The following is a 21,313-nucleotide window of genomic DNA, read 5'->3' as shown; positions in this document are numbered from 1 at the left end:
TCCACATTTTAAACTGAAGATGATAAATGCTTGAATTTTCATGTTATGTAAGTTCATGTTGAGCGTACAGTAGACACTTGGGAAACGAGTACAAGTAAGTACGTTATGTGCATCAACTCATAATTTTACCGTGTTTCTGTATCACCTTTCGCAATTGTTGGAATTTAAGCGTCAACTTCCATACTGTACTTCACAGCCAATGAGATAGTATTGAAGCTTATGAAATCACTCAGTTATACTTATTCGAGTGCATCCCGAAAGTGAATGCAAATAGTGATCTCTCACTTATGCGTCGGTGCAAGATAACGAAGGGAGAATCGCATAAGTGAAAGGCGTATAAGTGAATGCTATATCTTTGCCTGGGAATGCCGAAATTGCCCTAGATTACCAGAAACGTATAAGTAAGAGATCACCGTGTCTGTTTTCGAAGACCAGTGAGGATTTTACTGCGTATCCTGCATAGTTACTGTGTATAATAATTATATGCAGTTATAATAAATAGTAAATTATTTATTAAAACTTCAATTAAAACACAAAAAGCACGTTCTTATCACATATTTTATTTACAAAATCACAACATCGACGTTTGATAGTTACAGCTAATATTCAGCACTTCTTCCTTAACCACCATCTTGAATTATTAGATTAAAAATATGCATGCGTATATACAATCACATATTGCCTTGAAGCGAGATAAATACAAGTATTTTCTTGCAAACAGAGAGAGTGATGAAGGGCATTTCTAACTCAGAATATAATCACTTTGCATATTAAAGGCCGAAGGCTTGGTGTAAAGAACCCCGCGTCACAAAGTAACTTCTCTTCTGTTTCTTTGTCCATTGTAAAGTAAGAAAGGCTTTTCTAGCAAAAGGTCGCATCTCAGGCCACCCAGAAAAGCTCAGATTCTCCTAAATGAAAACAAAAAATATGTAAAATTAAAATTTTATCTAGACTACATTTTGCATAGCATCTCTAGTTCTCTATGAAATTGATTCCCGTTAATTACTACTAGTGAACATTGCCCAGTTCCAAGTACAGTAATTCGAAAAATCTCGGGGAAAAGAAACTTTGATAATTTTGCTCAGTAAGTTGGAATTAAACTTAAAAGTTTTCAGGATTTCACGTCGGCAAAAAACCCGAGAACTTTTAAATTTAATTCTAACGCGATGGCCACGAAAGCCTTTTTTTGTTTAAATTTTGCTCAGTGTTTCTCAGATAGTTTCTAAACCATGGTTTAATTTAAAAATTTAAATCACGTGTCCAACCTTTTTGGTTTCTTAGGCCGCATATAATTAAAGTAGGCAGAAACTGTTTTGAGACTACAAAAAAAAGTGGATTTCATTAGAAATGCGAAAATGACAGCTTTCAAAGCGAAATTTTTCATTTCCAAGTGGAAGAAAATAACAGCTTTTCTGCTTTTTGCTTTTTTTGTTTTTGGTGAAAAAGTATATACCCGAAATCTTACTAAACAGGAAATGAATTACATCAATATTTATTTATATAAGTTTTAGTGTTTTTTTGCGCTGCATTAATATTTGTTCTGGGTCAGATGTGATCCGCGGGTCTTCATACACACTATCAACATTTATATACGACTGGTTTTCTTCTATTTTTAAGAATTATAGACTCGATAGCTGAGAATTATGAACATTTTAGAGATATAAATTGAGTTTATGCCATTTGAGTGGCACAGCAGAAATCACTAAACCCTCTTAAAAATGGCATATCATTTTTTATACAGTAGGCATTTTTCCGATTTTTAACAGGTGAAAACTAAGGGGGTGTGTGAAAAAGTAATTCATTGAAAAAATTGACTTTACAAAATATGTGGGCTTGTTAATACTAAAATAAGAAAGATTTTAAGGAAGCTAGATATTCCGGCATTGCGTTTTCAAATATTAAGAAATAAAATTTATTCATAAAAAATTGTATTGAGTTAGATCAGTATTACCTCTGAAAGAATGCAACCGATTACACCCAAAATTTGTACTATTAAATGAAATGACGCAACACATCATAGGAGGCACTCCCATGGTTAAAGTTTGGTACCGTATTTTCATCTACGTCCCGAACGTTTTACTACGAACCCGAGATAAGACTGAATGCTCATATACGCATTTTACGTAGTAAGAATATTCTTAGAAAACTAATAAAAATATTTGAAATGTTACCCTGAATAAGTCATTTCTTTTTTTGTCTCTAATAATATCCGTGAGGATGGTATCCAATTCCATGGTGGTATGGCAAAGCATATGATGGAGCGTGGTGTGGTCCGGCATAGTGATGCGGTGCAGCATAATGCTTGGGTGCCGGTGCAGGTACGTGAGCAGGAGCAGCGGAATGTACACCTACGGCAGCTGGGTTCTGGTTAGCGGTTCCAGGTTCGTTGGTTTTGACCTGGGCCCTAAATCCATGGTGGTCAGCAACGTAGTCCACTTGCCTGTGGATACCGTGAGCATCAACGTAGCCGTAACTGCCCTTCACGGCTCCCTTTCCATCACCGGACTCTTTACGGAACTGGGTGTTTCCGTAGTCATCCTTTACGTTGTATCCATAGTCATAAGGCTGGGGATGATGCTGCAACCAAATTAGATTTAATTTAAGCAAAGAAAATAATAATATTGATGGCATATAGCAGGAAATTGTATGTGAAGTTACAAAAATATCAACCTTACCATATACATCATTTATGAAAAAAATTATTATTTTCAAAGAAGCGAATACTGCTAGGATAAATAAAACAATTGATATTAATAAAAATGGACGGTATAAATTTAACAATGACATGTCACAAGATCTTTCAAGTGTATTATGAAACAATGAAAGTGAATTACGCTATAATAAAATAATCATAGAATAAGTATATCATTCTTCGGATTCATAGCATGCACGGATGTTGGTGGACTAGTGGCACACACTGCGATGAAAATATTAGATTGCAAAATAGATGTTGACTTTGTTCGGCTTTTTAAAGACCCTAATTCATATTCAACTCGGTGAGTAAAGCTACAAACTTTCAGGGGAGTTAGAGAACATCAAAGGATTGAGAATTGCGCGGGAACACATGACCGGTAACGTCATCGTACGTCACTTGGCGCCACTGTTCATAACAGCGCTGCACTGGAGGGTAAATACGTGATTTTCCCACATTCGAACAGTGGTTGTCGTAGGAGTAGCATTCAACGGCATACGAACAGGAGCTGGCAGGAAAATACTGAGGAAAAATCACATATTTTCTCTCCAGCGCCACGTAAGACATACAGGAAATAAATCACAAATGAAATTAATCCTTTACCTATGAAATTAATCCTTTTGATGTTCTCTAGCTCGCGTTAAAGTCTGTACCTCTATTTATGAGACACCCTGTACTACAGAAAAAACTTATCTTCTGCTAGTATTCCTATCGAAAACAGAAACCATTGCATAAAATATTCTTACGTAATCGTGATGGTCAGCGTATCCATGGCCATATCCTGGATAATGTCCATGCTGAGCAGCAGCCAAAGCCAGAGAAGCAAACAGAACGGCAATCTGAAATTGCAACAAAAAAATGAGGCATCCGGTAGTAGAGATATATTAGCATAGATGATCCAAAAAGAATTTTTCTATTAGTTTTTTATAATCATTTTTTTATCTAACAGTTCTTTCAAAAAGTGAAGTTCATTTTGTTTTTTAACATCCTCCTACTTAACGACCTTCAGAATTGATACACTGCATACGCCATTGTAAATCGTTCATGACTTACACATATTATATTCCCTATATAACCTTAAGTTAAATATTCACCATTATTATTTTTATCTACAATATGATTTTCATCTATACACATAAAATAGCATGTCCTGACTTCCTTAAATTTCGAGAGCTCCCTAAAGTTTTGGGAGCTCTCGTTATGTAGGTACATGTACATAATTATATTCTATTCATTCTTAGATAAGATTATAGATTTTTTTATGGAGCAGTGTATTACATTTTATCATAATTACTGAATTTCTGAGATAATTGCTGTTATTTTGGTTTTTTAATATATATTTGACATTTTATTTTTTATGAACATCTTCTTTTCAGCCACCTCGTTGGGTATTTTATCTGTTGTGGCTTTTGTATTTGTGCATACTCAAATACATGTTATAGTATCTATAACACGTGAATAATTTTCAATAAGTAGAAAGAGTTGATAAATACTAATATAAAGTTTCACTCGTATCATTCATTTTGATAACACGGAAAGTGGTGTGAAATGTCGCCAAATAAACAAGAACCAGGAACTCATGAAATAAATGATGACAGATGTATTCATTATCAGATATCAATTCGAGATAAGACCTAGCAAGTAAAAGAAAACATATCGTTTTTTAAAATCCTTTTCCTTTTTTTTCGATGATATTCTAAAACTATTATCACATCAGTTGCACAGCTTGGGAATAATAAAATCGTCTCTTCTTTTCTAGGTAACAGAAAGTAGCGCAGATTCGATTATTGCATTCCACACACAGATAGAACTAAAAGCTTCCGAATTATTATTCAGACCCTCGCTCTTATGAACAAAATCTAGCTATTTCTAATTAGTTCGTCTATTAGGCCGTATATATTCTTTTAATGAGTTTGTTTATCTTATCTGACAGGAAGTAGTGCTAGTCACGATACTCCGTGATTCTGAATACCGGGTGCATAGCTAACAGCTGGTACCACGATATACTGACAAACCATTGATCCTAGAGGCATACTTCCAATTAGAAAATGTATCCAAATAACGTGTAGACCTCAGATACGTCATTCATGTAGCAAAAGGTTGTATAGTTATAAAAATAAAACTTCTTATATATGGACACCTTGTGCTCAAAAACCCAATTAAAACATTGTTGCTATACCTTTCCTGAGGCCCATTTAAAACACTACACGTTTCTAAGCGTAATATTATCTGAGGTATTTGAATTCAAGAAATGGAAAAAAATGGGGTAAACCAGCATGGATGAGGGGGGAAGCATTTACCGTTTATGATCCGTTTTTTTCAATTTCTTGAAATTAAATATCTCAGTGGATATTGTACTTAGAAACGTGGAAGGTTTTTTGTTGGCCTCAGCAGAGACAGGAGAATACCTTTCTAATTGGGTTTTTGAGCACGAGGAGTCCGTATTGAAAGTTAATTTTTATAGTTTAATAACTATACAACTTCTTGCAATATGAATGGCGTACACGAATACACAATAGAATGCTTGGTCTCATTTTCAAAAAAGGTCTCTTCGCGTTCCCCTAAAGTCATTCTTCCGCTTTTTCGAGGCTTAGTTCTTCCGGGACTGGAGTATGCTGTAAGGTTTTGGGGACCATACCTACAGAGGGACATAGACTTGGTTGAAGGAGTGCAGAAAAGAGCTACACGTGTCCTTATGGGCGTAAGGGGCAATGCGAAGTTATGGTGTCGCAGGAAATTGTTCTCTAATAGGGTTGTTAATAAATGGAATAGCTTACCAACGGAGGTAGTAAATTGTAACACAATTGACAAGTTCAAAAAGAAATACGATAAGCATGTTGGGGTAAATCGAGAAACTATCCGTACTTAGAATAAGACAACCATAAGTATTCTTTATGGGCATTGTATAATATTTTATCATGCGTACATATTGTTTATAATTTGTTATTGTGTTTTTAATTGGGTTGCTGTGTTTTTGAAATATATGACATCCATATTTGTTATGGGCATCTTTTTCTTAGCCACCTCGTTGAGCATTTTGCCTGTTGTTGCGGTGTATTTGTATGAGGTCTACACGTTATTTGGGTACTTTTCCTAATCAGAAGTATGCCTCTAGCATCAACTGTTCGACAGTGATTTGAGGTGCCAGTTGTTAGCTATCAACCCTGTCGGCCTATATTCCTCTGTGGTTAGAGTCACTAAAGCCAATCTATAGGAGGGATCACGAAAACCTTTCACGAGGTTTGCAAAATCACGAATGACATAAGATTACGTTCTCAGACGCAAAAAAAGTAAAGGGAGGTTAAAGGAGGGTGTACAAGCGCTTGTACACTGCATGACAAAAAAAAAAAAAAAAAAGAAGTCGCGATATATTTTACTGCGTCTGTATCTCGGGAGTTGTGATATGGGGTTGTTTTAGTTGTTCTGGACTAGGGTCAGCAATAAAATGATATCTGCGAGCACTTTGGTGTAGAAGACCTTCTGTATAACCATATTTACCCATCAATGAAAATTTTCATTTCGAGAGACGATGGAACGTCCCAAAATAACGATGATAAAATATTTCTGTCCCTAACTGTAAAAAATTAGTTGAAAGAGCTAAAGTGGCCATTCGAACACTTGAATTGTCATCCACTAAGTCACCTATTAAATCCAATAGAGGGCCTATGGAACTTATCATAGATGCGTGTGATGAGTCATCTGTATCTTCCTGGATACACCGTAGATCTTGGTAGAAAAATTGGTGCGAATATGCATATGGTTAAAAATATGTTTTGAGATATTGCATGGTCACGTAATTCTAATTCCATGACAAATGCGTGTTTAATTTTAGTTATAACGGTGATCCGACGAAGTATTAGAGTGTGTAACATTTGTTATGTGTCCGGACAGCGACATCTTGTATTTGACAGTTTTGAAAAAGTTTCAAATGGGTGCGGGTTAGCTACAGAATATCCGGAAAGTAAATCGAAAACAACTTATACTATTTTGTGATTGGTGCCAGGGTTTGCAACTGACGTTATAGAAAATGATTTCGGATGTGAAATTATATTATTTTTTGAATGATTAATCATTTATTAAAGACATTTATCGAATATTGTTCATCAGGAATATTACGAGCCACATTAAGTAAAAGGCCAAAGAATGAATCGTTGGTGCTAACTATTTTCATCACGGATATTAATTTAATAATTATAAAAATTTGAATATATCCTGGAGTCGCTGGGTGGTAGTCGCATTGACGGACTCACTCACGAAGAACCTTATTTGAACCCCACACTGATGTTCGGCTGAAGTTGGTTTTCGGTGGTTCCCAACTTCGAGACTGCACACAATTTTCCCGTTAAAAACTCGTCCCAGAGAGCAGCATCCCTACAACCATACGATTATTTAATCATAGTTTGAAAAATTGATGGCAGATAGCAGCAATATGACAAGCATTTCCCAGAATCAAACCTCACGTTAGGTTCATAATACTCGTACATACATGCGCAGCTTCCAGCATGACCCAGGTCTTCTTCGAACACCTGCTTATATCTCTTCATAGAAACAGAGTGGCGGGCCATGATCTGGTTAGGTGTAGGAGGGTATATTCTATATGCACGCATGTTCGGAAACAATAAATAGTGAAAAAGCCAGAGTAATAATGAATTCTTGTTAATCATTTTCCGTACATAACTGTGTACATTAGTTACAAATAAATGAGGGGAAATGTCATTGAATGACAAACTTTAATTTGTTTTTTACTTGCACCACAAACATGAATGAGCAATGGGTATCTAATCCTCGAATGTCTCACAAAACTAAGACTAGGATTTGCTACTCTCATTAACAATTTCTCAAACTACATGTATTGCTTGGTACTCCCATTATCACGTACTAGTTCAACAGATCACCGCACCACTGGAATCGAACAAAAATCCTGCATAGTTATTGAAACATAAATTAAAAGTTATATACAACGTATCCCATAAAGTACAACTACACGTGTGCGATAATAAAATCCAAAACATGAAATTCCACCGTAAACTGAGCAAACAGACTTGAGAGTCAGGCTTACCTTCGCTAACATCCTTGCAAGAAAATTCGTAACTTCCAAACTGACAGAAGACAACAAGTGATAGCAAACACTTCTAGGATACTGAATGACCTTCCATTTATCGATTCACAGTATTTATACTGGACAAAGGAGAAGCAGGCCTCATTCCAATTCCAAACGGAAGAAAACGATAGTCACTTTCGCTCTCTCTTTCATTACTATCTACTCATAACTATTACCTTCTCTCACTACTCTCCACCCCCCTCATTTCCCATCTAATATAATTCTTCGGCGCCCCCGCCCCGCACTATATCTTCCGAAAGAGAGAAGAAAAGTAAGAATAAAAAAACAGCAACTTTCACTCTTTATAACTATTATAGGTCATAGCGATCCCAGGCGAAGATTAGGTCCAGAGAACAAATGGTAGAAATCATGCTATGTCCTATTGTTCAAAATCGAAAACTGGGCTCTCGGCCTTCCAATATATCGAGCTAGATAGATCGTTACCAGTTGAAAATAAGTAAAGAAAAAGAAATGAAATAAAAATTAGTTTATAAGAAAAGCGAGAGCGAGAGAAATGTATTTTACACAACCCGTAGCGACGTTGTATCGCCGTTAAACGCAAAATCGCCACACCCAATGCTGAGCCATTTCTAAAAATTTGTAATGGCTATTTTGTTCTGGCTGAAAAAAAAAATGTTCTTGATTGTGATTTTAGAAAATGAGATATACATGTATGTTATTATTACTGTGTTATTATTATTATTGTTATGGGTTAAAAATCAATATTTAAAAAACAAAAATGGAGTGTAGGCGTGTGATCTGATACGTCTGATGTTACGCTGAGGAGCTATGATTTAAAGTTCACGCTGTGGGGGGATTTTTTGGCTAAAGATTGATCTTTGATACGATATGGTTTGTGTTACATTTTTCTTTTGCGTGAATGAGTATAAATGTCTTCGGGGGAGATAATATTGCCGTCATTGTGTATGGCGGGTGTATATGCTTTGTAGTTCACGATTAAAATCGATCGAATATTACATGAACTTTATGATATGGTGATCTCTATGAATAAAGAATACTGGTGCACAGATTGTGCGTGTGTGTGCGCTATCTGCCTTATAAAGCGGAATAATGTATCATTAGTGTTTGTGTATATTTAGGTATCAATGTAGTACTGGTGGGGGGGGGGGAGGTCACGTAATGGTTGTTGTTCATACTGATAAAGATATAAGATAATTACAATTTGTAAATCAACACATACCACGTCATTGTCACATGGCACCAAAATCGCATGAAGTAGTGAATGTATTTTTAATATTTTATTCCCAATTTTGTCGTATTTTTTAAGGTATTTAAACACCAACATTAAGTAGTAACAAAAAAAAGATCCTGCTTTTATCTTTCTCATATGCATTTATTTATTTATAAATTCCGACATTCGTTAATTTTAAAAAATTCTCACTTCCATTAAATTATAAATTCTAATATTCATTAATTTAAAAATTCTAATATTCATTAATTTATAAATTCTAATATTCATTGATGTATAAATTCTAACATTTACACATTTGGAGTTATATTATTTTTTTACATGAATTCTAGTATTTTTTATATATGAATTCCAATATTTATTCATTTATGAATTCCAATATTTATTCATTTATGAATTCCAATATTTATTCATTTATGAATTCCAATATTTATTCATTTATGAATTCCAATATTTATTCATTTATGAATTCCAATATTTATTCATTTATGAATTCCAATATTTATTCATTTATGAATTCCAATATTTATTCATTTATGAATTCCAATATTTATTCATTTATGAATTTTATTTGAACATTTTTTATACATTACATCATTCACTCATTTGTAAATTATATTTTTTGCACGAACTTTTTTATATATTTTACGTGATTTCTAATATTTATTCATTTATAAATTCCAATATTTGACGGGGTTAAAATCAGAATGGGGTAAGTCACATTTTCAACGATTCTGACTAAAGTCTAGAAGTCCAATCTAGAAATACTAAACTGTTGAAAGAAAAAATAAACTAAGTCTCAGCATATTTCACCTCTAGATTGTTAAAAATTGAAATTTTTAACATGGGAACTCTGTGAAAACTATTCATTCATTCAACCTTCTTCATGCCAAAGTTTACGACTAATCGACTCACACCACTCAAAGTCAGAGTGGTGTAAGTCGAACCCCCCCCCCCCCCACATTCGAAGACAAAATATTTATGCAATTTATTTGGAATATAATGTTCATTTACATCATATTTCATAATTACAAAAGAATTAACATTCTATCTAGAATCATGGAAAAACTGACATTTTCTGGATTTTATGCCGAGTTGAACTCGGAAAGAAAAGTCATCTGGTCTTCAAACCAAGGTCTTCTCGTATAAATAGAGCCAAATATATCAGGAAAACAATTTTCTGGATTTTATGTCGAGGTGAACTCGACAGAGGTGACTCGTGTCTCCAGTGGTGTAGATGGTAGCATGCTTTAACGCTATGCAAGAGTGCCTGGGCTAGAGTCCCGGCGAAGAGCAGATGACTCTTCTTTCTAAGTTCACCTCGGCATAAAATCCAGAAAATATCTGTTTCCTCGATATCTGGTCTGAGAAAAAGTCGTCTACGCAGAATGTTTTTTTAATAACTATACACAAATCACATACCATATACCGCCCACAAAACCGTGGCTTATATTACTGTAAAAGTTCATTTTAAGCTCTTATAGAAAAATCACAGCCGTGGCCTATACAATAACTTTCCGCCTTCTCCAAATTCTAACTTCAAGAAATTCTAATGATTTTTTTATGTATTTCTTTAAAAAAATCCACCTCATGATACTGGCTAATTATGAATCAGTAATACAAAGTATGGTATAGAATTCTCTTGAAAACTTAGGAGGAAAATTAAAGATAAAAATTTTTTTTAAAAATTTAGTTCTATTCGAAGTGTGGTATTTTTTTTAGTTCTTTAATGAAATTTAATAAAATTATATAGTCGCGGAGTTTTTATACGGAAATATTTTTTCTCTGATTATTTGGATGCGGTTTATTCATCCCAGCAGGCAGCTCATCTACCGGGAATTACGATACCTTCGACCAATGATTCTCCCCCGCCCCTTCACTAACAGTTTCATCGATGACTGATTTTCCCCGTGATCCTCCTCAATCAAATTAAAACAGTGAATTTACAGCAATCTACTACCAAAATCACAAATTGTTCCTTTATTCTCTTTGTTGATTAGTTACTTTATTGTAGATGCACAAATTAAAATGTAAGTCAATAAAGGATATATGTAAAAACTCAGTTAATAGTTGACATTATATTGCTTCGATATATTTTTATTAACGTTGTGAAAAATGGAATTAAAATTCTTAGACCAAAGCACTTTCATTTCGGAAATTCTCTCGCAACCCTCCCCCTTTATCTCATCAACACGAACCTCCCCCCCCCCCCGGAGGTCACAACCAACAGTGTGGGAGCCACTGCTTTAGACATCGAGAATATTTTCCACTGCATGAAAAATTGTCTCTGACGATGTTTTAATATTTTTTGTGTGATTTTTTTTAATGACATTCTCCTTCAACTTTTCAGACATTGTCTCCATTGTATATTTTTATACAGACTTGACTTCTATTTTTCTCATGATAAATTTTCGATTCATTAATCTGCTCTGTTGGGCGCAAAAACAAAATCATTTCTATGAAGGTGACCAGCCATCAGTTCCGCTAAGGAATTATATAAGCTCAATAATGATAGTGGTTGAGATTGTAGCTAACGGCAAATACAGATTTATATGATGGTCGTCCCTCATCTTCTCTCGATATCGAAGACGTGATTCTCTGGCTCAATTTGTGTCTAGCTGGCGGCATAGAAGAAAGGGCAATTGTCTCTTCAGGTCGTCTGGAGGTTATTGTCTTACAATATCAGTCTTTTGAAGGATAATAATGTTGATGTAGATCCGGTAAGAAAAAAAAAAAAAATTACGAGGTCAAAGTTTGAGATAGTTTCCAACCTGATTTCAATCTTCTATTTCTAATTCATTGTGGTTGAGATTTCTCTTTCGATCCCGACAAGCAAAACGTAGAAAAGTAGTTATGTTACCATTTAATTACTGAATCAATCGATATTCTTTATATGCACTAGACCAAGGGTGCACAACTTTTATAGTTCGCGGGCCAGATATGAGATATTTCTACGCGCGCGGGCCAGAAACTTGTACTCATTTGGTTGAGTATACCGTATGCATTATGGTATACATAGAAAGGACATAAAAAATAATATGGCCTGCATTTTACATAATTTTGGCTGCCCCAACTTTTTTATAATAATACTAATTTAATAATTACTTTTAGAAATAATTTCATAATTACTATTAGAAATAATTTCATAATTACTATTAGAAATAATTTCATAATTACTATTAGAAATAATTTCATAATTACTATTAGAAATAATTTCATAATTACTATTAGAAATAATTTCATAATTACTATTAGAAATAATTTCATAATTACTATTAGAAATAATTTCATAATTACTATTAGAAATAATTTCAGACTTGATGAAAGAAACATTTTCGTATTTAGGGACAGTGCTTTAGAAATTCGTAATAAAAGATGAAATTTTAAAAAAAATCAAAATGTTTGAGGGAATAATTTTGTACATTTTTAAAATTCACATTTAATGAAATAAATACAAATACAAGAGAGATTACTACGAAACAAATACTGAAGACTGTTTTTTGTGAATCTGCATATCATCTTACGATTCAGGCCCGTGGGCCTCATGAAAATTTTTTATTTGGATCGCAATGTCTGAAAGGTTCCAGACCCTTGGTGTAAAAATAGATCTACTAAAGCATGATAGTATTCTGGGTTTAAGCGAGGCGGTTCTTAAGCGATGGCGCAAGGGGTTCGTTGCACCCGGGCGGCATCCAAGGCTTTTGTTTAGATTTTAAAATTTGTAAATTTTAGAATAATAAAAGTTATAGGGGCACCACACGATGTCACTCTTTTTAGCCATATCTAAGATAAGAGAGCATGAGGGAACAGACCAGGCCTCAGGAAGTGATACTAGAGACAAGAATAGACTCACACGGGCAAGTGTGCAGTTTGGTACCCCCACCCAGTAATTTTTCAGTAGCGGTCAAAGAAAGAATTAGGGATTTTCATTTATCCAGTGCCTGCAGCGCAACAGAGAGAGAACTCCCTCTCGCTCCCTTACTTTCTGCCGTGGGAACTTTGTAGTAGGCATTTTACCGTTAGCAAGGTTTACCTTTATGTTGGAGATTAATTTAAAAATCCAATCCGAAAAAGAAGAAAAAAAAAAAGACGGCTCATCAGGTAAGAACGGTTAAATGGAAAACATATGTGTGGCCTGATTAAGGACAGTGAAATAACCCTGGAAGTAAAAAAAAAAAAAACGGGAGAACTATTTAAAAGAGGATGTATGGTCAAGGTGGCTGGATAAGAAAAATCAAGTTGATCCTAAATTTCCCAGGCTAAAGCTCTCCCAGTTTCCACTGGGGTCGTATTTAGGGGCGGCATATGAAGCTTTGCACCCGGGTGGCAGATGAGCTCAAGCCGCCCCTGCCGTTAATGACAATAAATTAAAAATAGAATAATGAAACGCATGGGTGTGCTAATTGCCAACAAAATGGTGATAGAAAAAAGACGAGTACAGAGATTGATGCTAATCTGGGTAAAAACTTATGGACATAGAAATACAAGGTCGAGTTTCATTTCAATTATCTTTAGAAAATTCCAATATGGGCTGAACTTCATCTTTTGAAATCTTTTTTATAAAATTCACAGTGGTCAACTTGCAGCATTGGATGTAGCTATAGTGCATACGTTTTTAGACGCGCGTTTGCCACAGAAATTCTCAGTATGCTGAAAAATATGTGTTACCCGCCGCCCGAGTTTCGTCGGTCGTGCACAGTGTGTTGCAGTCAAAAAGTTTGCCCAACTGGATTCTTCATCAAAAACAACTAGAAACTGGGCTTAAACAACTATAAGGAATTTTGTCATTATTTGGAAACTGGACCATACGTCCCGTTTTCCCGAGACATTGCCGTATTTACAAGTAATTTAATAACAGGCTACTTATACACAGGGAAATTTTTGAAAAATACTATAAAAACACCTAGCAACTAGATGGGTATGTTTTCCAACGAAATGGCCGAAAAAAAGACCAGATCTAGTTGAAAAATAACAAAGTTAGTAACACCGCTTTTCTACAGCCGTGAGGGTTGCATTTAGGTCCCTGGTTCGAACCGAGGGAAGAATATAAATAAGAATATATTTTCCCAGAAGAACTTGAGGCGACCACTGATAGATAGCGCCTTCATTTCCAACCCAATTCGTTAATGGCAGTAAATTGCATCAAGTGATATAGCCGGAGTTGTGGTGTTTTGCGAAGTAAAGGTAGTAGTTTTGTGTTACCCGGCGGCTCTGCACGCATGGATTTTGTAATCTGAAAATTCTCCAGTGCGGCCCCTTTAGGTGTAGAATTTTGAAAAATAAAAAAAGTGAGTCTGTACTTGCTAAAAAAAAAAAACTGCTGAATAAATTTCTTGTTCACAGCTTCAGTGATTTCGACTCGGCGATGATGAATCAGTCACAACGTTATTTTATATGTATAAAAGAGAGAGAAGGCTTTTTAAGGTCAGTGTCATTGTGAGAACATAGTAAGTCGTAATGAATTAGACTTTTACTTAGTTCTTATGTTCCTTCTAGACACTTGTTAAGAAGCAAATACAATGGTGGTGGACAAGAAATCATTGCGACCATATTGGCTATCAAGGGATGACATCAGTTTTTAGTGAAGAAGTCTCCCGCAAAACCAATTGAATTGATTGAAATTGGGGAATAAAGTTTGTCCATATGTTATTCTATAAATGAATTGATTTTCGGTGCAACATTAGATGGGTCATGAATAGTTAATATATTAAACTGTCTAAAAATGAAAATAAAAGAATAAAAAAAGTAAGAATTAACTTTTGTTTCAGCTGCTCTCAATTTAACGTCATGTTTTGAAACAAAATCTGCTCAATTTTCTTACTTAATTTTTGAAGAAAAAAAATTAATATTAGTTTCCTTAGGAAATCAACACGTTTTATTTCAGCCCTGTATAAATACGATTGAAAATAAGAATTTTTGGGGACTTATATGACTCATAAATATACCGCAAATGGGTATTCTGAGTAATATGCTCTCTCTATTTGAATATTCAAATTCCCTATTCGTTTTTCAAGGGAATTTTTTTTTGTCAGGTGATTCACAATTTAACATTTTCATTACTGACAATGCTTTAAAGTGCCAACCAACTTTTTAACCACCGTAACATCCCTTGCATACGTTGTTGGGCGTTGGCATTTGAAGTATAAAGTATGTATAACTATTTTTTATGTTCACCAGATGACAGTACATGTGTGGGACTATTATTTTTTTAAATATGTTAATTAAATAAAATTCAGTTTAAGGTTCGGCCATGTAAAAGTGTTTACTGCATCTCACTTTTGTGTAGTGCACTGAAACACTGCTTTTTCAAAATGTTCCCTAACAAATGCATAAAATCAAATTATGGCCTTTGTGTAAAATAACTAAATATTTATTATTATGTATTATTCAACATATTTGAATTGGTATTTTTTATTTTTATTGTAAGCATATAGTGCTGACGAAACTTTCAAGTACCAGGTTAATTAAAATCTTTGTGTGCTAAATAATTTTTTGAAAAACACTTTTTATTTGTTTTTAGGCCTCAATCAGAACTAAAATGACATACGAAAATTGATAACTATTTCATTTTTTGATAATATAGTTCTGAAAGGATTAAAACTATTTTCTGGTTGCATATTATTATCTCGCGACAATCAATAAATCTAATATATTCCTAAAATGATTAAACTGTCATATTGGTGTGAGGAAATATGTATATATTCAATGAAATATTCTGATAAAATCTTTTATGAAACAGGAAATTTCATCGATATCGTATCGAGTATGACTCATTTCTGATAAACGCATGTAGTTCATAGTGTTGCAATCCATATTTTTTTCTTCCGCTTTCCTTGTTCTAATTCATACATAATTCAAAAATCAGAATCAAAGCTCTCGATTATAAAACTTTTATAGCCCTGTTCCCCAAAACAGAAAAACATTTCTATCAATTTTTCCACACTCACCTAAAGAAAAAGATGTTCTACCATATAAAATAAAGAGCTAATCGTGGTATTGTCCGAAAGCAATACGCAATTATATTGTAACGGCTGTGCACGATATTTTTATAGATTCTATCGGGAACACCTGTCCTCAGAGTAAACCTTAATTAAATGGGTGGAGATAAACTGTATAGTAGCCAATGCTTTTTTTACACTCTCTCACACACAATGTGGCGTTTGTATGCAGTATACTTAGTGATAAGTGCAAATCACGATTTTGATAGTCTATCGGATTGCCTTCTATAAAAATCTATAGGACCATAAAAAAAAAGTAAAATTAATCTCTCAACTGAAGAATTGTGCACAAATCGATTGACTATTTAAAAAGGTAATAAAAGGGGTCAAGGAATAGGGATAAAATTTGATCGATATCATACTATGCATTTTAAAAGATTTTTTTTTTCTTCTTTAAGGACCATTAAAGCCAGTTACATACAGGGTGTTTCACGAAATGAGTCCGTATGAGATATCGAATTGCTAGCTTGAACTACCCAGCGCTGCCCTGATTTTCCCCATGTACTGACAGAATTACGTACAAATACAAATACAAAGCCACAGCAGGCCAAATGCCCATTGAGGTGGCTAAGAAAAAGATGCCCATAACTAGAGCCCGGATTATATGCAAATGCATATGCATCTGCATATTTTGGCCCTTTTTAGCATTAATGCTTATAAATGCATGCATAAAATCAAAATAAAAAACTTTTCAGAATAAGTACATATTTTTGATTGTTTATTTAAGCTCACACATGTTTTTTTATAATTTTTTCAACTATGTAAATGTTGTTCATAATATTTTCATCAGATAGGTTTTTCCGTAGGTGGGATTTACTGAATTAAACATTAGTAAAGACTTTATGAGAATATTAACGGGTAAGAGGCTATTTCTAGAGACATGTCAAAGTGTTAATTTTTTTAGAAATAGTGCCAAAATTCTTCTGCTACTGGCATTATGAGCGTGGTAGCCCAGGTCGATAAGGTACTCGCTTTAAGTACCAAAAGATGATTAGAGGCGTCGAGAGTTCGATACCCGTGGTTCGTACTTGTCGGAAACGTTCCTGACGCAGGGGTACAACAAAAACGGCGAAATGACCACAGGAAATGATTGCTACCGCAGGGAGTCCCACATTAAGGGGTTAGCTCACCAACCACTCGATGATTATAAAAAAAGGCTGACAATCGGCCATAAATTGTGGGTCCCGGTCTAATTAGCCCTCGTGTGCAGAAAATGACCGTGGTGCGACAAAAATGATCGACTACTATTATTTTCGTTACTGAGCACAGCTACAACAAACTGTAAATTAAAAACGCCGGAATAAAAAATATGTAGAGGTTATTTGCATATGCGATATATGTGGGGATATTTTTTTTTTGTAAATGCACTAAGAAATAGAAGAGATGCATTTTAAAAACACATATGCTTTTTCTTTCATGGTGATTTTTTAATGCACATTTTATCATTTTTTGGTACATATTTCAGAATTTTTAACTTTTTCAAGATTTTTAGTGGATGTTCTGGAGTTTTTAATGCACTTTAGCTCCATATTTTTTCATTTTAAGTGCATATTTTGGAATTTTTAAGGGTATATTTGCGTATTTTTAGAGCATAAAATCTGGGCTCTACTCGTTACAAATATGGATGTCATATATTTTTAAAATACAGCAATCAGCCCCCCCCCCCAAATCAAAATGCAATTATAAAAACTGAAGACTATATACATGACAAAATATATCTTTCAAACAGAAGAGTTCATTTATAATTAATTTGTTTGTGTTTTTTGCAAAATGATTATTTTCAGTTTGTTCTAATTGTATTCTTGTACTGTATTTGTTGTTGCTGCCACCTATTTTGCGGAGGCTTTTCGCATAAATAAATATTTTTTCTTTTGATAAAATGTAATTTAATGTCTATAAAACATGTTTATGGTTGCCTTATTTAAGTATGGATAGTTTCTCGATTAACCCCAACCAAGAAGCGACAAAAACAAGTGGCAAATCATTATAAAGGCATATATATGTCTGAAACAAATTATTACTAACAAAATGTTGTTTGTTGGTGCAAAAATATTTCAAATTAGTTTAACATGTGTTTTCAATCGGATATATATTGGCTGTTAAAAAATATATATTTCTTTTTCTTCCTTCATTTTTTATTTTTCCACAACTTCCATGAATAATTTTTCTTTGCTTTCGACATCAGCAAAAATCCTATCCCACTTTTAAAGTTGTTATTAAGATTATTACCGTTCTCTATTATTACCGATCTTCATTAAGAAAGAAAAAAACCAGTAATTACAATATTTTTAAAAATTAGTTTATCATACAATTTAAATGCTAATGAACTATTTTATATAGTTCCAAAACTTATGGAGTATAAAGCTAATGTGCTATGTAAAGAAAGACAGTAAGTAAGCTATTGCTTGATTTCTGTGTATATCATTCGACCTATCAATCGAACGACAAAGCGAAACATTGTATTGTGCAACCCTAGCTGATATTATAGGAGATTAAAAGAATAGGTTTTTTTTGTTCATGAACACAAAAGAATGATTTATAATAACTTTAGCATTACGACAACACATAAAACTAAATACATATTGTGTAAGGAAAATAAAATAGAGATCTAGAAATCCCGTCGTCACGATTAAAAGTTCAGGTTTATGCACATTTCGTGTAACCGTGATAATATCATATCATAGTAATCTGAGAGAAAAACGAAAATGTATAATAACAGAGAACATACTCGGAATCAATTAAGTAGAGAAAAGAAGGCGTTGGTTGTGTTAAGAAAAGAATTTTAGGATTATGGGGAATTTCAATTATTTATCTTATTTATGTTCTGGCTTTATTAGCTTCTACCCTGATGCTAGCACGCGGCGGGTTATTAAAGTGGCTAAGCAATAAACTCGTATAAGAAATCTTTATTTATTTTTTCCCAATCTCTTTCATATAAACTTATACGAGTATAGCTTTAGATTTAAAAAAATGAATAAATTGCAAGAGTGTAAATGAGAATATATACCCCGAAGATTGCAATGGGAGTCAGGTTACATAATTTTTCTAATGATTCCTTCTTATGCAGTGCAGTTTATCTTTGGCAGACGGTTATAGTTTTCAATCGAGGAAGAAATTCATGTAGAACAATATGTTTACTTTATGGACGTATTATTATAGGATTAGAAAAATTAAATTCTGTGGAAAATTAAAACACTTATTTCATTTGCAGGATTTTCTCATCATGGTATTTTCAGCTGAGTTCTGCTCGCAGATATGTGACGGCAATCGTTAAGGATAAAATTTATAATATTTAGTTACAACTGATTACAGATATTAATATCGAATATGCATTCTCTAAGGACATATTTTTAAATTATTATCAATTATACAGGGTGTAAAGTTAATTTTTTGTAAACTATTTATATATTGAACAGTTATTTACAGAAACATTCGTTCAATTAGAAAAATTATTTGAATAACGCACTCAAAAAATCAGAATGCGATTTTTCAATAAATATATATGGGGAAAAGTTTCTTTTCGGTAAATAGCATTTACAGCAATTTCCTGCGTATATTCATCAGATGCAAATTTCACTAATTAGACAAAAAATATACCATCGTATACTCTGCATTGACGTATAACCCAAATGCGAATATTCTATTCATCAATAATTAAGTCTTCTGGAATTTAAAGGATTATACGTCAAATTTTTGTATAAAGTAGGACAGTTTGCTTACACTCATCTATACGCCATCAAAAAAATTGCAACAAATTATTTTGCTGAATTGTAAATTTTATTTATTGAAAAAAAAAAGCTGCAATTAATACGCAATGGCATCCACCCTAAAATAATAACTTATACTCCACGAATTTTAAATTCAAGAAAACACGGTTCACAAAAACATAAGTTCATAACTTTCATCCATCATTAATTATTGAATTTTATTTCATTTATTTTTTAATGCAATCTTTGATGTTTTCAAGCCAATGTACGCTATTTTTGGATTACCACAGAAAAAAATTTGCCTTAAGTGTTAAAAAATTAAATGAAAAAAATATGTATGCAGTAAATCTATATTATATATAATAGTGTTTTCATATCTATCCGCATGAGGCACTCCAGTTACAGTGAGGATGGGCTATGCAATTATGCTTCTATATGACCATATTACACTTTATCATGTGGTTGATGAACTTTTTGATTTAATTTCACTAACTATTATGGAATTTGGTTGATTATACCGAATCTATCTAATCTTGACTTCTAATTATAAATTATATAAGTGAATATAACATCTTTAACTTTCTCTGAAATTGGACTAAAATAAAATTAAAAAAAAAAAAACTTTGCTAAGTTTACGAAATAAATCACCAATATAAAATTGGTTTTTTGATCTACATATCTCAAGGTGAAAATTTCATATTTTTATACCATATATTATACTTTATGATATTATGGAAGTGATGCCACACTATTATGAACCAGGATCATAAAATCATATTGACCCAATTCACTCTTACGAAAGTTTTCAGAAATAAATTCCGATAATTATCATTTTCGATGCCTATGGTTATTTCGACCCTAAATTTATTACATGTTAAATTATGTATATCCTATATGAAAAAGAGATATGTGCATGTGCATATAAGGCCATATTACATATTCGATTTCGCATGCTAGTTTCTAAACCGATAAAAAAAACTTATAATTTTCTGTTACAGTAAAAGCTTTGAATAAGAGAATAACTCATTTATAATCCTCGGTGGAAACACGAAAAATGATTTCAAAGATAAAGAAAAGCCTTATGAGATAAAACAGAAAGAGTATTAAAAAGAAAGAAATATATATTTTCAACGTGTTTTTTTCTTTTATTTCTTCTTGGAAACAATAGGCTAAGGTATCTTACCATACTTTCGAGCAGAATGCTCGAGATAATCGAGTTGATCGCAAAGATTTTTCCCTCGGGCATGATTGAGCTGCGACTAAACTACTTTTTTAACAAAAGACTTTCTAGTTAAAAAAGATGAAGAAAGTAGCATACTTTTGTACTGATCATTATATATATGTGTGTGTGTGTATAAAAGAACCGATAACAGAATTTCTTCCCCTTATATTATCTGATGTTAAACAAGAAACGAAAGGGTTTCGTTGGAGAACGACATTTTTACCAATAGGAACTGATACCGGTATCTGATAGAACTCTCACATCATGTTGTTTTTTCTGGGGATTTCTTGTGATTGTGACTGCACACAAAAACGAAGCGGAAGAAGTGGGAATCTGTAAATGGTTTCATTAGATAAAAAAAGGAATTCTTTCACTCAGATAAC

General features: G+C 33.3%; 1 protein-coding gene across 1 annotated transcript; it reads right to left on the bottom strand.

Annotated features, from left to right (window-relative positions):
- Window positions 1-544: 544 nt before the first annotated feature.
- Window positions 545-21,047, bottom strand: LOC149076344 (uncharacterized). The gene is made up of 4 exons (XM_089243914.1): window positions 20,892-21,047; window positions 3,439-3,531; window positions 2,172-2,577; window positions 545-908 (listed from the first exon to the last, which is right to left on the bottom strand). Exons 1-3 carry the CDS (start codon window positions 20,952-20,954, stop codon window positions 2,200-2,202), a joined length of 534 nt encoding a protein of 177 aa, XP_089100040.1. The 5' UTR covers window positions 20,955-21,047; the 3' UTR covers window positions 545-908; window positions 2,172-2,199.
- Between the last annotated feature and the right edge of the window lie 266 nt (window positions 21,048-21,313).

Source organism: Pholcus phalangioides, unplaced genomic scaffold, assembly GCF_987345545.1.
Source record: "Pholcus phalangioides strain wild (caught in Gottingen) unplaced genomic scaffold, Ppha-v1.0 ptg000015l_1, whole genome shotgun sequence".
NCBI lineage: Eukaryota > Metazoa > Arthropoda > Arachnida > Araneae > Pholcidae > Pholcus > Pholcus phalangioides.
Note: the sequence above shows the minus strand (reverse complement) of the source record. Positions and strands in the feature narration are given on the sequence as shown.